We start from the raw sequence: 16,307 nt of genomic DNA, 5'->3' as shown, positions 1-16,307 counted from the left end.
TTAATACAGTGCTCTGCACACAGTAAGCGCTCGATAAATACGGCTGACTGACTGATTGAGAAACCAACTATTGAATACACCACAAAGGAGCAAACTCAACCCCAATCCCTACTCCAATCCCACCCCAAGCATATCAAAAACTGCCATCACTCCCAATATTAATGGTGGTATTTGCTAAGTGGGAATTGTGGGAAGCAGCGAGGCCTAGTTGGGAGCCAGAGGAACTGGGTTCTGTTCCCAGCCCCATCACTTCCCTGCGTGTGACCTCGGGCAAGTCACTTAACTTCTCTGTGCCTCAGTTACCTCATCGGTAAAATGGGGACTGAGGCGGTGATTCCCATGTAGGACATGGACTGTTTCCGACTTGCATCTACCCCAGTGTTCTGAGACATAGTAAGCGTTTAACAAATTCCATTTTTTAAAAAAGTGCTTAACAAATACCGTATGCTAAAAAGCCCCACTTTCTCTGTGCCAAGCATTGTCCTAGCACTAGGGTAAATGGAATATAAGCAGATCGGACCCAATGCATCCCTGTCCGCCCCCCCGTTAGTGTTTCAAGAAGCTGGTGGGATTCTGCCAGCCCTGGGGTGTGTGTGAAAGCTGCCAAGGCTTTGCCTTGCCCTGGCAACATTCCCCAAACCCACAGAGCCCGAGACATGGCCTTTCGGGGGGAAAGGAACCGACGGTGCCCAACTGGAAGTCGGATGGCCAGATCCACTGAGCCAAAGCCTCGAAAGGAAAACCTCCCCGACAGTTAACCCAAACAGCTGAGCCCCAACGACGAAATTTAACCGGGTGACCAACCACAGGAATCTGGAGTTCACTTCAGTTATGGCCATCTACTGGGAAGGCCAAATTCCCACCCCAAAGTGCACGGGCTCTGAGGGCGAGCCCCTCGCCCAAAACCATAAGGGGAATTTATGCAAAGCCCAGGGCAGCACCCAGCTGTTGCGCCTACGTTCAGCGGAGGGGGAACACCAGTAAGCGGACCCACTGCCGTGGGAACCGGGAACTCACCTGGCCCGCCTGGCATGGGATAAGCCGACTCCATTCTCACTGAATTACCCGCTCCCATGGGTCCGTTCATGCGGACATCTTGACCTCGATTCTGAGTCAGAGCCAGGTTGATGGCTCCTTCCCCTGAGAAGGCAAGCAGTTTACAGTTGAAACAGTGAGTCGCAGGGTGAAAGATGCTCCCAGGGAAAATTCTGAGGAAGGGCTGGGCAACTAGAGGCACGGGTTGCACTGAAGAGCTGCGCGATAAGTGGCGGGCCTGCTGTCACCCTGCCGGGGAAGGCTGCAGCGGTCGCTCCCTCGGAGAAGCCGGCCGAAAGGCCGGGAAGTGGGCCGGGAGTAGGGAGGGATCCACCGCTGGTCCTCCCTGCAAGCAGACCTAGCCGGCAGCCCTCTGGCTGCCTCCCACCGTCCCTCCCAGCGCCTGGGAGGGGCCGCTACACCCTGCCCGCTCCCAGTCAGGAGCCAGGTTCCAGTCCTGCACGCTCACGGGCCGCTGCGGGGCCTTCCTCTTCCTCCTCTTCCCCACTGGCGGCTCCTGGCACTGCCCGGGGGCCACCCAGAAAACCCAGTGAGTGGACGGCACAAGTTGTCCCCGGCCTCGGGAGGGAAACCAGTTCCGCAGACAGGTGGGCTTGAGGTGCCCTTGTCCGGCAGCAGAAACTTGGCTAAGCAGGGGGGCCTAGAGGGGGCTAAAATGAGGTTCGTCACGGCTGGGTTTCAAACAGTCCTATCAATCAATCAATCGTATTTATTGAGCGCTTACTGTGTGCAGAGCACTGTACTAAGCGCTTGGGAAGTACAAGTCGGCAACATAGAGAGACAGTCCCTACCCAACAGTGGGCTCACAGTCTAAAAGTCACAGTCTATCGCCTGGTCATGGCTCTAATCCACTTAGGTGTGGTGAGGAATGGCTTGCTGGGATGGTGGAAAGCACTCCCATCTGCAGGGAAGTGGCTCTGTGGGCAGATTTCCCTCGGCAGGGTTGTCTCCGCAAAGAAATTGCCACCTTGCGGGGCAGTCCTGGGCCAAGGCAGTCGCAGCCACGGCCCCGTCCGAGACTCGGCCCTTCCACCGAGTCTACACCTCCAGTAGAGGATTCGGGCAGCGCCTGCCCGAGGTCTATCGGTGTCCCAGGATGACCCCCTTCACCCCGCTCAAGGGCCCTCGTGGCAACTCCCCACCGGCGGTAGCCTCCCTCGACACACCGGCTTCCTGGCCCCGAAAACCCCCCTCCACTCTCCAAATGTCCCTGAACTTTACTTCTGGGTAATATCTGCTGCAGCCACTGTGGTCAAAACATTAACTCCCAGAGAACCCCGGCAACCTGGGCACCTGATCCTGCTCCAGACCCCCCAATAATCCCGGACCCTGATGAAAACCAGCAGATACGATTCGCGACCGCTGACCACCTTCCAGACGGCCAGAGGCGTCAGGGCACGTCTATCCGTCTACCTCCCCAAAGCCCAGACCGGCCGGACATCCATCCCCGGGGCACGATACCTTCGATCTGCACGGAGAGGATCCCCAAGTCCCGGAGCTGCCGGTTGTTGTTCTGCGCCAGGTTCCGCAGCCGCTCCGCGGCCTCCCGGGGGATATTGAAGGTCACGCGGACGCTGTTCCACGGTTCCACCTTCCGCACTCTCAGCCTGCCAGACTCTTGGGGAGAAAGGAGGGAGGTAGCGGTTAGAGGACGCTTCCGACGGTCCAGGAGGACCCACCTGGAACGCTGGGGCAACCGTCTGGGCTGCCACCGCGCTGGGAGGAGGGGGAATTTCTCTGGTCCCTTCCCCTTTGAGTGCCTCCCCCCACCCCGGCAGCACCCATCTCCCGCCACCAGCACCCCGCGGTCACCTACGGCTACTTCCTTCTAGAGCTGGAGACCTTCCCTGACTCCCAAAATATCCCAGAGAAATGCTGAAAGCACGCGACAAAGTCCCAGCAGCATCTGCGATTGTTCAAAATCAACCCAAAGAAGAGCGGGGCAAACAGGGCCAGAAATGCAAAGGGGAGGACTGGGCCCTGAGCGGGCCACCCTGCACCAACCTTCCCAGGACCGTGTGAAATACGCTGCCAGAAAAGCAAGGCTGTCGTCATTCGACCTGGCCCCGGCCCCCCTCAGCAGCTGGTCGGGAAAGCCTGGACGTCAATCCGACATCTCCCAAAATCACCAGGAGGATTTAGGAGGGCCTTGCCGTAAGCAGCAAGTGGGAAAAGGGAGCCTCCTTGGCCGGCCAGAATCGGTGGGAAACCAGGCTGACACAGGCACTGACCCATGCCCAGGCCGAGGTGAGGGGGTTCCTGGCCTTTGCGCCAAGGGAGTGTCTGGCCATTGGGCTTGAGTCCTTCTTTCGGGACCAGGGCAGCGGGAGGGTGGCACAGTGGCTGGAGTATGGGCTTTGGAGTCAGAAGGACCTGGGTTCTAACCTGAATACTCTTTACCTACCCCAGAGCTTAGAAGAGTGCTTGGAGCAACGAGAGTGCTTAACAAATAAAACAATCATTAATATTATCACCAGTGAAATACCAACTCAAGAATGGCCAGAGACTGGCCCGTACAAGCCAGGCAGGCCTCCGACGGTGAGACCGATCCCCGCCAGAGACCTTTTCCGGGGAATGAACCCCACCACTCCGGAGCGTTCACCAGGGTCCCGGCTCTGGGAAGAAAGAGTAGGAGTCCTAACCGCGGGAGACCTGAGAGCGGATTTACCCATGCTTAAGAGCTGGGGGACGTTCTCCAATATGGCATCCAGTTTCCGTCTCAAGTCCTCGTCGCCTATGTTTCCCCGGAAGGCCACAAAGATCGTGGACTCCCCGAAAACAACGTCCTGCTGCTTTGAGTCGTCCTCTTCCAGCCCGGAGTCGAACTCCGCCTCTGGGTCTTCCATGGTGGAGGAGCACGAGGAAGCGAAGGTGGCTCCTAAATCCGGCAGGGTCCGGCGTTCCCAAGCCGCGGAGGACGCTCCGTTCCCGGGAAGGAGGAGGCCCGGGAGGCCATCGGGGAGACCTTCAGAAGAAGGAAGAACATAGCGAATGGAGCCTTTCGGGGTGCACACCGAGCCGTTCGGTTTGCAGCACGGTAGCACGGGTTCACCGCCTCACTTCACCCCACATGTGCCAAATGGGAAATGGCAGAAAACCAACCAGTCCCAGGCCTCTGCCCTGTTAGTGGGCAAAAACAGGCAGGCCAACCCCCAATCCCTTCTTCCCACCACCCCCCTTCCCCACCCCAGGCCAGGTTTCATCATCATCATCATCATCAATCGTATTTACTGAGCGCTTACTATGTGCAGAGCACTGTACTAAATGCTTGGGAAATACAAATTGGCAACACATAGAGACAGTCCCTACCCAACAGTGGGCTCACAGTCTAAAAGGGGGAGACAGAGAACAAAACCAAACATACCAACAAAACAAAATAAATAAAATAGATATGTACAAGTAAAATAAATAAATAAATTGTATATATATATATATATAAATAATACTTATTTATTATTTATTTATTATAAATTCATGCTTTCAGGACCTCTCTAATTGGATTTCCCATCAACACCTCCCACTTTAACTTGTCCAAAACACAACTCTTTATCTTCATACCCAAACTCTGTACTCCCCGCTGACATTCCTGGCACTGTAGACAGCACCACCATCCTTACCGTCTCACAAGCCCGTCACCTCAACGCTGTGCTCGACTCATCTCTCATTCGACCAACGTATTAATAATAATAATAATTGTGGTGCTTTCTGGGAAGCTAGGGGCACCAGATGCCAAATCCTACCTTGCTTTTCAGATGAAGAGGAGTGAGGTCAGGAGGATAGTAACCTCTCATTCCTCTCCCTGGCACGATCATTTTTAATCATCCCAGAAAGGCAAGTGTACTCGCTAATGCCCAGGTCCAGTGTGGGCCCTCTTGAGTGTAAGTTCGTTGTGGACAGGGAATGGGTCTGTTCATTGTGATATGGTTCTCTCCCGAGTGCTCAGCACAGTGGCACACAGTAAACGCTCAATAAATACCACTGACTGATATTGACTGACTAGTGGTCTGCTTAAAGTCAGCCCTATATCGGGTCCCTGCAGAGACTAGGCAGTGTGGCACTGGGCACCTGCTGCATGTAGAGACAGGGGCTGGGCATCTGTTGTGTGCAAAAGGAAAGGGAGAAGATGTAATCCCTGCCTTTGAGGAGCTTGCAGTCTAACAGGAGAGAACAACAGAAACAAATCATATACCTAAAATGGAAATGAGAAAAAATAACAACAAAAAGGAGGCCAAAAAGGACAACATAAACCCCAGGATGCTAAGAGTGGCTGATGGGCTCAATCTGCCCAGGGAATTGGAGACCTGAAAGGGAAGGCTTTGGGCCTAGGCAAAGTGTCCCAAGAATGTCAGAAGGTCTGAGGGAAGATCCAGGAATGGAAAGAAATTGTCCACAAAAACTTGGTGCTTGTTCACACACTCACAAACACACACTGTTATACTTACTAAAATGATGTATTTCTTAATTCATATCACTTAACCGGGTCGTTGTGTCTACAGCCCAACACACGGGCATTGTCAGCAACAAAGCAGAATCCTGGGAGGGGGACAAGAAGAGTATCACATTACAGTCTGTCACCAAATAAAATTTTCATTTACCATTCAAACCCACATACGATGAACAGTCGTTTCAGATCACCACACACTGATGCAGGTGGTGGTTTCTGTAGACTTAAGGCACCTGAGTGCCCCAAAATGTCCAATTTCCTTACAGGGGTCTACCTACCACCATTACAAGGGGCCACCCACCCCAGAAAACAGCTCAACCGTCACCATCAGAACTGTGGAATTGATTAACGCTTACTGTGTGCCGACACCACGCCAAGTGCTGGGGCTGAAACAAGATAATCAGAGCCAAAACACTCTGGGGCCCAGAGTGGCTAGGGGACTATCTGTGTTCATTCATATTTGGGGCCTAGATTTCTGGAGTTTTATTTGTTTAGCTAGATTTCTACTGTGTACCTTATAGATAGACATATAACATATACATATAGAGAGAGTAAAACATCAGGGAGAGATTTTAATTCAAATTTTTCTTTATATTTTCACAACCAGAAAAGGCACTGGTGATTTAAGAATTGATCCGCATTCTGCCCACTGCTCTGAGCCGGCTTGGTGCCTTCTGGGCAACGAGCTGTCACTGTCAACAACTTTCAACGGAAGCCCCGTGTTTGGAAGAACGGGTGTTGGGTCATTTGGCCACAAAAGTGAGCCGGGATGTGCTTTTCTGGGCAAAACCCCCTCCTCCTCGAAGGGAGCCTGGAGTTTCCTGGGAATTGAGGCCTCTGGGCACCTGGTATATCTCCCCCACCACTTAGTACAGTGCCTGGCACATAGTAAGTGCATACCAAATACCACAATTATTATTATTATTATCATCATCTTTTGAGAGGCTGTGGGGCCTATTAGAGAAGCAGCGTGGCCTGGTGGTAAGGACCTGGGCCTGGCGCTCTGTACCAAGCGCTTAGTACAGAGCTCTGCACATAGGTAGTGCTCAATGAATACCATTGACTGATTGACTGAGTCAAAGGACCTGGATTCTAATTTGGCTCTGCCACCTGTCTGCTGCGTGACTCTGAGCAAGTCACCGCACTTCTCTGTGCCTCAGTTACCTCATCTGCAAAATGGGGATTGAGACTATGAACCTCATGTGGGAAAGGGACTGTGTCCAACCTGATTAGCTTGTATCTACCCCAGCGCTTAGGTCACTGCTCGGCACATAGTAAACGCTTAACGAATACCATTAAATAAATAAAAATTGGAGAGATCCCAGGGCTGTAAGCCTTGAGGCCTGGCTCTGCTCCTCACCTGCTGTGTGACCCCAGGCAAGCCACCTAACACCTCTGAGTTTCAGTTTTCTACTCTGTAAAATGGGGAGAAGATCCCTGCTTTCTCTCCCCCTTACACTGTACGGGCTTTGCCCGATCTGATTATTTGCTTCTACGCGGCACGTTGCTTTGCACACGCTGAATCAATACGGTCATTATCATCATTACGATTATCATTACGATGATGATGATGACGATAATGATTGCTGCTACTGTGTGAGGCTGAGCGAGTGTTCCCAGGCTGGGCTCTCATCCCCACCACGTTGAGGTCGGAACTCAGGGTCCGGCCCATTAAACCCAGTGAGGCCAGCAGGGTGGCCAGGTAAGTGAGGGTACATCGGGAAACTGCGCCTTTCGCCAATCCGGGCCAGAGGGATTGGGACCGAGGAAACCCTTAGCATGCGGATACGCTTTGGGGTGTGAATCATCAAAATAAAAGCTAAAACTATATCTGAAATTTAAGAAGCTCAAACCCACTTTACAGATGAGGGAACTGAGGCCCAGAGAAGTGACTTGCCCAAAGTCACACAGCTGCCAATTGGCGGAGCCGGGATTTGAACCCATGACCTCTGACTCCAAAGACCGTGCTCTTTCCACTGAGCCACGCTGCATACGGGACCTGATTATCTTGTATCTACCCCAGTGCTCAGTACAGTGCTTGTCATACAGTCAGGGCTTCTTATTATTGTGGGGGGCTCTCCTGGGCCCCCCACAGAGCACCAGACTCCCCGAGGACGCTCAAGGTCACCCTCTTTGACGTCCCACCCTTGGCTCGCCACCATCCCGCGCCCAGGAGGGAACGGTGGCCGCAAGAGGTGGGGTGGCGGAGCCCGCGGAGAGTCCTCCCGCATCAAATTCACACGCCCCTACGCTTGGGAAAGCCGCTACGCTTGGGAAAAGGCTTAGATTAGCATGGTTTAATGGACAGAGCGCGGGATTAATCCCGGCTCCACCACTTTTCTGCTGCGTGTCGTTGGACAAGTCGCTGAACTTCTCTGGGCCTCGGTTACCTCATCTGTAAAATGGGGATTGGGACCGTGAGCCCCACGTAGGACAGGGACTGTGTCCCACCCGATTCGCTTGTTTCCACCCCAGCGCTTAGAACGGTGGCTGGAACACAGTAACAAATGCCAAAATTATTATTCTGGGAGTGCAGGTGGAAACAGAGGCCCTTCCACGGTTTATCCACAGGTATCTGTGGGAGCCCCCAGAGTGGCTCAGGAGGGGAGATTAAAGGGACCGGTGAGAGAACTAGAGGGCAGAGGAGTTTCCCCTTGGCGTGGCTTCGGCTTCTCCTTGGATCCTTGGAGCCGGTCCTGCGGACCGACCCCGGGGGCTAATGGGCGTTGGTGACACCCAGCTCTGCCGCTGTCTCCTTTCGGGGATGCGGGGCAACAGTAGAGGGGCAGGACTATGTCCCCCCAGAGATGGAACTGGCCCTCTGATCGGACGGCAGCCTACGCTGCGCTCCTCGGCCCTAGAGCGGCTTGGGAGAACACGTGCTGGACCAGCGCGGCAGGCCCAAGGCGGCTACCTCCGGCCCGGGTTTCTCGGTTTTGACCTGCTCCTTGAAGACTGAACTCCTTGTCTTCCCTCCCAAACCCTGCCCTCTCCCTGACTTTCCCATCTCTGTTGACGGCACTACCATCCTTCCCGTCTCACAAGCCCGCAACCTTGGTGTCATCCTCGACTCCGCTCTCTCATTCACCCCTCACATCCAAGCCGTCACCAAAACCTGCCGGTCTCAGCTCCGCAACATTGCCAAGCTCCGCCCTTTCCTCTCCATCCCAACCGCTACCTTGTTCGTTCAAGCTCTCATCCTAGCCCATCTGGACTACTGCACCAGCCTCCTCTCTGATCTTCCATCCTCGTGTCTCTCCCCACTTCAATCCATACTTCACGCCTCTGCCCGGATTGTCTTTGTCCAGAAACGCTCTGGGCATGTCACTCCCCTCCTCAAAAATCTCCAGTGGCTACCAATCAATCTGCGCATCAGACAGAAACTCCTCACCCTGGGCTTCCAGGCTGTCCATCCATGCCCTCGCCCCCTCCCACCTCACCTCCCTTCTCTCCTTCTCCAGCCCAGCCCGCACCCTCCGCTCCTCCACCGCTAATCTCCTCACCGTACCTCGATCTCGCCTGTCCCGCCATCGACCCCCGGCCCACGTCATCCCCCGGGCCTGGAATGCACCCAATCCCTCTGCCCATCCGCCAAGCTAGCTCTCTTCCTCCCTTCAAAGGCCCTGCTGAGAGCTCACCTCCTCCAGGAGGCCTTCCCACACTCAGCCCCTTCCTTCCTCTCCCCCTCGTCCCCCTCTCCATCCCCCCATCTTACCTCCTTCCCTTCCCCACAGCACCTGTATGTTTGTACATATTTATTGCTCTATTTATTTATTTATTTTACTTGTACATATCTATTCTATTCATTTTATTTTGTTAGTATGTTTGGTTTTGTTCTCTGTCTCCCCCTTTTAGACTGGGAGCCCACTGTTGGGTAGGGACTGTCTCTATAGGTTGCCAATTTGTACTTCCCAAGAGCTTAGTACGGTGCTCTGCACATAGTAAGCGCTCAATAAATACGATTGATGATGATGATGATGGACTGGCACAGAGGGTGCTGGAAAAAATCCCAGCCCACACCGGAGCTTTGCTAAAGCCTACCGAGGCTGGTGACCGGGGATCACACTGAGTGGTTCCCGGGGATCCACAGCTCCGGAGAAGCCGGTGCCCACGGGCACCCCCCCTGCCCTGGGCCCTCCTGCTGGGCCAGGAGGCCCTGGGGGTTGGGGAGAAGCCCACCGTCCTCTTCCACCCAACGGACATTCTCAGGGGAAAGGGCGCCCATCCGTCCGGACCCGTCCCCATCCAGGCACCGGACCCCTCCCAGCTTTTGTCCACCTAAGGACTACGGGCTGCGATCGATTTTTGCCTTCCCTCTGCCCGTTTTTAAACCCGGTTCCGTCCGCTTCGTCCTTGCCCTGGCCAAGGCGGTGTCCTTCTCAATCAATCAATCAATCGTATTTATTGAGCGCTTACTGTGTGCAGAGCACTGGACTAAGCGCTTGGGAAGGACAAGCTGGCAACATATAGAGACGGTCCCTACCCAACAGTGGGCTCACAGTCTAGAAGGGGGAGACAGAGAACAAAAGCAAACATACTAACAAAATATAATAGAATAGATAGGTACAAGTAAAATAAATAGAGTAATAAATCTGTACAAACATATATACAGGTGCTGTGGGGAAGGGAAGGAGGGAAGATGGGGGGGATGGAGAGGGGGATGAGGGGGAGAGGAAGGAAGGAAGGAAGGAAGGGCTGAGCCAGACTGGCAGCGCTCAATAAATACGATTGATGATGATGATGATGATGCCGTTCCCCATCCAGGGACCTCTCCCCGGCCGGTCCGGGTGGTCCCCGGTGGTGCCGCCGTCCAACCTGCGGAGGGGTCCACACCCCTCCCGCCCTCTAGACCGTGAGCCCGCTGTTGGGTAGGGACCGTCTCTCTAGGTTGCCAACTTGTACTTCCCAAGTGCTTAGTCCAGGGCTCTGCACACAGTAAGCGCTCAATAAATACGACAATGAATGAATGAATGAATGCTCTGGCCAGGGCTCTGCAGCGGAGAAGCAGCGTGGCTCAGTGGAAAGAGCCCGGGCTTTGGAGTCAGAGGTCGTGGGTTCAAATCCCACCTCCACCACTTGTCAGCTGTGTGACTTTGGGCAAGACACTTCACTTCTCTGGGCCTCAGTTCCCTCATCTGGAAAATGGGGATGAAGATTGCGAGCCCCACGTGGGACAACCTGATTACCTTGTATCTACCCCAGCGCTTAGAACAGTGCTTGGCACATAGTAAGCTCTTAGCAAATAATAATAATAATAGCATTTATTAAGCACTATGTGCCAAGCACTGTTCTAAGCACTGGGGAGGATAGAAGTTGATCAGATTGTCCCACGAGGGGCTCACGGTTTTAATCCCCATTTTCCAGATGAGGGAACTGAGGCCCAGGGAAGTTGTGACTTGCCCAGAGTCCCACAGCTGACATGTGGTGGAGCCAGGATTCGAAGCCATGACCTCTGACTCCAAAGCCGGGGCTCTTCCTATTGAGCCACGCTGCTTCTCTACCAACATTATTACCAAATACCAACATCGTTATTATTATTATTTCTAGACCACGCGCCCGCCGTTGGGTAGGGACCGTCTCTAAATCAATCAGTCGTATTTATTGAGCACTTACTGTGTGCAGAGCACTGCACTAAGCACTTGGGAAGTACAAGTTGGCAACATATAGAGACAGTCCCTACCCAACAGTGGGCTCACAGTCTAAAAAAAAAAATGTCTAAAAAAGTCTAAATGTTGCCAACTTGGACATCCCAAGCGCTTAGTCCAGTGCTCTGCACACAGTAAGCGCTCAATAAATACGACTGAATTATGGGGTTCAAATCCCTGCTCTGCCAACTGTCAGCTGTGTGACTCTGGGCAAGTCACTTCACTTCTCTGGGGCTCAGTTCCCTCATCTGTAAAATGGGGATGAAGACTGTGAGCCCCCCCATGCGACAACCTGATCACTCTGTAACCTCCCTAGTGCTTAGAACAGTGCTTTGCACATGGCAAGCACTTAATAAATGCCATTATTATCATTGTATTGCCCCAGAAGCAGTGTGGCTCAGTGGAAAGAGCCTGGGCTTTGGAGCCAGAGGTCATGGGTTCAAACCCCGGCTCCGCCAATTGTCAGCTGTGGGCCTTTGGGCAACTCACTGCACTTCTCTGGGCCTCAATTCCCTCATCTGTAAAATGGAGATGAAGACTGGGAGACCCACGTGGGACAACCTGATCACCTTGTAACCTCCCCAGCGCTTAGCACATAGTAAGCGCTTAACAAATACATTATCATTATTATTATTATTATTAAAATGGGGATGAAGACTGTGAGCCCCGCGTGGGGCAACCTGGTCACCTTGTAAACTCCCCAGTGCTTAGAACAGTGCTTGGCACCTAGTAAGTGCTTAACAAATACCATTATTATTATTATTATTATTATTAATAAAATGGGGATGAAGACTGTGAGCCCTGCGTGGGCCAATCTGATCACCTTGTAACCTCCCCAGCGCTTAGAACAGTGCTTTGCACATAGTAAGTGCTTAACAAATACCATCATTATTAAAATGGGGATGAAGACTGTGAGCCCCGCGTGGGCCAACCTGATCACCTTGTAACCTCCCCAGCGCTTACAACAGTGCTTTGCACATAGTAAGTGCTTAACACATACCATTATTATTAAAATGGGGGTGAAGACTGTGAGCCCCCCGTGGGCCAACCTGATCACCTTGTAACCTCCCCGGCGCTTAGAACAGTGCTTGGCACATAGTAAGCGCTTAACAAACACCACTATTATTAAAATGGGGGTGAAGACTGTGAGCCCCGCGCGGGCCAACCTGTAACCTCCCTGTCGCTTAGAACAGGGCTTGGCACATAGCGAGCGCTTAGTACATGCCATCATTATTATTATTATTATATTCATCCACTCATTCAATCGTATTTACTGAATGAGAAGCAGCGTGGCTCGGTGGAAAGAGCCCGGGCTTTGGACTCAGAGGTCGTGGGTTCGAATCCCGGCTCCGCCCATTGTCAGCTGTGGGACTTTGGGCAAGTCACGTCACTTCTCCGGGCCTCAGTGACCTCATCTGGAGAATGGGGATGAAGCCCGGGAGCCCCCCGTGGGACAAGCTGGTCACTTTGGAACCTCCCCAGCGCTCAGAACAGGGCTTTGCACACAGTAAGCGCTTAAGAAATGCTGTCATTAGTATTATTATTGGGCGCTTACCGTGTGCAGAGCGCTGTACTAAGCGCTTGGGAGGTACAAGTTGGCAAGATTATGAGCCCGCTGTTGGGTAGGGACCGTCTCTATTATGCTGCCAATTTGGACTTCCCGAGCGCTTAGTCCAGTGCTCTGCACGTAGTAAGCGCTCCATAAATAGGATTGATTGACAGGGAGGGGGCGTCCCCCGCCCCCACGGTTGGCCTAGCCGGGGGCCCCGTCGGCGCCCAACATGGCGGGGGCGGCCCCGCGGCCTGTCAGCCGCACCACAGTCGGCGCCATTTTTCGCCGCGCCGGCGCCGCTGTCCCCGGCGTCCGCCCCGGCCCCGCCTCACCTGGCGCCGGACAAGGCTCCGGAAGACTCGCTCCCACCGGCGGAAGGACGGAAGGACGGACGGACGGACGGAGACGGACGGAGGGAGGAACGGGAGAGACGGGAGGGAGGGCACAACCGCGACGCGCGGCCGCCTCAGGGGGACTGGGCGGCGCGGGGGGCGCGCCCACCGCCAGGGGGCGCGGTCGGCGCGGGACGCGGGCCCACCTCCAGGGGGCGCGGTCGGCGCCGGACGCGGGTCCACCTCCAGGGGGCGGGGTCGGCGCTGGGCGCGGGCCCACCTCCAGGGGGCGCGGTCGGCGCTTGACGCGGGGCCACCTCCAGGGGGCGGGGTCGGCGCGCCCACCTCCAGGGAGCGTGATCGGCGCTGGACGCTGGCCCACCTCCAGGGGGCGTGGTCGGCCTGGACGCTGGCCCACCTCCAGGGGGCGTGATCGGCGCTGGACGCGGGGCCATCTCCAGGGGGCGGGGTCTGCGCTGGACGCGGGCCCACCTCCGGGGGGCGTGGTCGCTACATGACGCGGGCCCACCTCCGGGGGGCGTGTTCGCTGCATGACGCGGGGCCACCTTCAGGGGGCGTGGTCGGCGCGCCCACCTCCAGGGGGCGTGATCGGCGCTGGACGCGGCACCACCTCCAGGGGGCGCGGTCGGCGCCGGACGCGGGGCCACCTCCAGGGGGCGGGGTCGGCGCGGGACGCTGGCCCACCTCCAGGGGGCGCGGTCGGCGCTGGACGCGGGCCCACCTCCAGGGGGCGCGGTCGGCGCGGGACGCGGGCCCACCTCCAGGGGGCGCGGTCGGCGCCGGACGCGGGTCCACCTCCAGGGGGCGCGGTCGGCGCCGGACGCGGACCCACCTCCAGGGGGCGGGGTCGGCGCGGGCCCACCTCCAGGGCGGGTGGTCGGCGCGGGACGCGGACCCACCTCCAGGGGGCGCGGTCGGCGCCGGACGCGGGCCCACCTCCAGGGGGCGCGGTCGCTGCATGACACGGGGCCCCCTCCAGGGGGCGGGGGCGGCGCTGGACGCGGGGCCACCTCTAGGGGGCGGGGTCGGCACTGGGCGCGGGGCCCACCTTCAGGAGGCGTGGTCGGCGCGCCCACCTCCAGGGGGCGTGATCGGCGCGGGACACGGGTCCACCTCCAGGGGGCGTGGTCGTCGCTGAGCGCGGGGCCACATTCGGGGGGGCGGGGTCGGCGCGCCCACCTCCAGGGGGCGTGATCGGCGCCGGACGCGGGGCCACCTCCGGGGGTCGGGGTCGGCCCTGGACGCGGGCCCACCTCCAGGGGGCGTGGTCGCTGCTTGATACGGCCCCCCTCCAGGGGGCGTGGTCGGCGCTTGACACGGGGCCACCTCCAGCGGGCGTGGTCGGCGCTTGACACGGGGCCACCTCCAGGGGGCGCGGTCGGCGTTTGACACGGGGCTACCTCCAGGAGGCGTGGTCGGCGCGCCCACCTCCAGGGGGCGTGATCGGCGCCGGACGCGGCACCACCTCCAGGGGGCGCGGTCGGCGCCGGACGCGGGGCCACCTCCGGGGGGCGGGGTCGACTCTGGACGCTGGCCCACCTCCAGGGGGCGTGGTCGCTGCCTGATACGGGGCCACCTTCAGGGGGCGTGGTCGGCGCGTCCACCTCCAGGGGGCGTGATCGGCGCCGGACGCGGGGCCACCTCCAGGGGGCGTGGTCGGCGCTTGAAGCGGGGCCACCTCCAGGGGGCGTGGTCGGCGCTGGACGCGGGGCCACCTTCAGGGGGCGTGGTCGGCGCTGGACGCGGGCCCACCTCCAGGGGGCGTGGTCGCTGCTTGATACGGGGCCCCCTCCAGGAGGCGTGGTCGGCGCTGGACGCGGGGCCACCTCTAGGGGGCGTGGTCGCTGCTTGATACGGGCCCCCTCCAGGAGGCGTGGTCGGCGCTTGACACGGGTCCACCTCCAGGGGGCGTGGTCGCTGCTTGATACGGGGCCACCTTCAGGGGGCGGGGTCGGCGCGCCCACCTCCAGGGGGCGCGGTCGTCGCTGGACGCGGGCCCACCTCCAAGGAGCGTGGTCTGCGCCGGACGCGGGGCCACCTCCAGGGGGCGCATTCGGCGCTGGACGCGGACCCACCTCCAGGGGGCGCGGCCGGCGCTTAACGCGGGGCCACCTCCAGGGGGCGTGGTCGGCGCTGGACGCGGGGCCCCCTCCAGGAGGCGCGGTCGGCGCTGGTCGCTGGCCCACCTCCAGGGGGCGTGGTCGGATCGGGGGGCGTAGCCCCACATCACGTGACCGAGCGTCCCCCGGCGTGGCCGGCAGGGGGCGCGCGCCGGCGCTGGTGCCGACCGCTCCCCGCCCTCCGCCCTCAGCCATCCATTCATTCATTCAGTCGGATTTATGGAGCGCTTACTGTTTGCATTCATTCATTCATTCAATCGTTTTTGTTGAGCGCTTACTGTGTGCAGAGCACTGGACTAAGCGCTTGGGGAGTACAAGTTGGCAACATGTAGAGACGGTCACAGCGGGCTCACAGTCTAGAAGGGGGAGACAGACAACAAAACGTATAAGCTAAATAAAATAAATAGAAACAAAACAAAACATATAAGCCAAATAAAATAAATAATGGAATAAATATGTACAAGTAAAATAAAGAGTAATAAATCTGTACAAACATATATACATATATCAGTCAATCGTATTTATTGAGCGCTTACTGTGGGCAGAGCACTGTACTAAGCGTCTTGGGAAGTTCGTTCATTCATTCATTCAATCGTATTTATTGAGCGCTTACTGTGGGCAGAGCACTGTACTAAGGGGCTTGGGAAGTTCATTCATTCACTCAATCGTATTTATTGAGCGCTTACTGTGGGCAGAGCACTGTACTAAGGGGCTTGGGAAGTTCATTCATTCATTCAATCGTATTTATTGAGCGCTTACTGTGTGCAGAGCACTGTACTAAGCGCTTGGGAAGTCCAAGTCGGCAACATATAGAGACGGTCCCTACCCCACAACGGGCTCACATACTACTCATCAAAACAAACAAACGGGCATTAATATTAAAAAATGGAATTATAGATATGTCCATATATAACCAAGTGCTGTGGACCACCCCCGTCTCCTCAACACGCTATCCAACCTTGGCTTCACAGACTCCGTCCTCCCCTGGTTCTCCTCTTATCTCTCCGGCCGTTCATTCTCAGTCTCCTTTGCGGGCTCCTCCTCTCCCTCCCATCCCCTTACCGTAGGGGTTCCTCAAGGGTCAGTTCTCGCTCCCCTTCTGTTCCCCACCTACACTCACTCCCTTGGCAAACCCAT

The 16,307-nt window shown here is 56.6% G+C and overlaps 2 protein-coding genes across 2 annotated transcripts in view; both read right to left on the bottom strand.

Annotated features, from left to right (window-relative positions):
- Positions 1-13,072, bottom strand: part of NCOA6 (nuclear receptor coactivator 6) — a 44,291-nt gene extending 31,219 nt beyond the window's left edge. Inside the window, 5 exon segments of the mRNA XM_038757100.1 lie at positions 1,018-1,140; positions 2,518-2,673; positions 3,725-4,021; positions 5,499-5,589; positions 13,030-13,072. Coding sequence (XP_038613028.1) covers positions 1,018-1,140; positions 2,518-2,673; positions 3,725-3,902 — 457 coding nt within the window. The 5' untranslated portion in view covers positions 3,903-4,021; positions 5,499-5,589; positions 13,030-13,072.
- LOC119937609 (basic proline-rich protein-like) lies at positions 12,899-15,365 on the bottom strand. Its single transcript, XM_038757157.1, has 3 exons — positions 13,559-15,365; positions 13,236-13,505; positions 12,899-13,029 (listed from the first exon to the last, which is right to left on the bottom strand). Exons 1-3 carry the CDS (start codon positions 15,363-15,365, stop codon positions 12,899-12,901), a joined length of 2,208 nt encoding a protein of 735 aa, XP_038613085.1.
- Between the last annotated feature and the right edge of the window lie 942 nt (positions 15,366-16,307).

This window comes from Tachyglossus aculeatus, chromosome 15 (assembly GCF_015852505.1).
Source record: "Tachyglossus aculeatus isolate mTacAcu1 chromosome 15, mTacAcu1.pri, whole genome shotgun sequence".
Classification (NCBI taxonomy): domain Eukaryota; kingdom Metazoa; phylum Chordata; class Mammalia; order Monotremata; family Tachyglossidae; genus Tachyglossus; species Tachyglossus aculeatus.
Note: the sequence above shows the minus strand (reverse complement) of the source record. Positions and strands in the feature narration are given on the sequence as shown.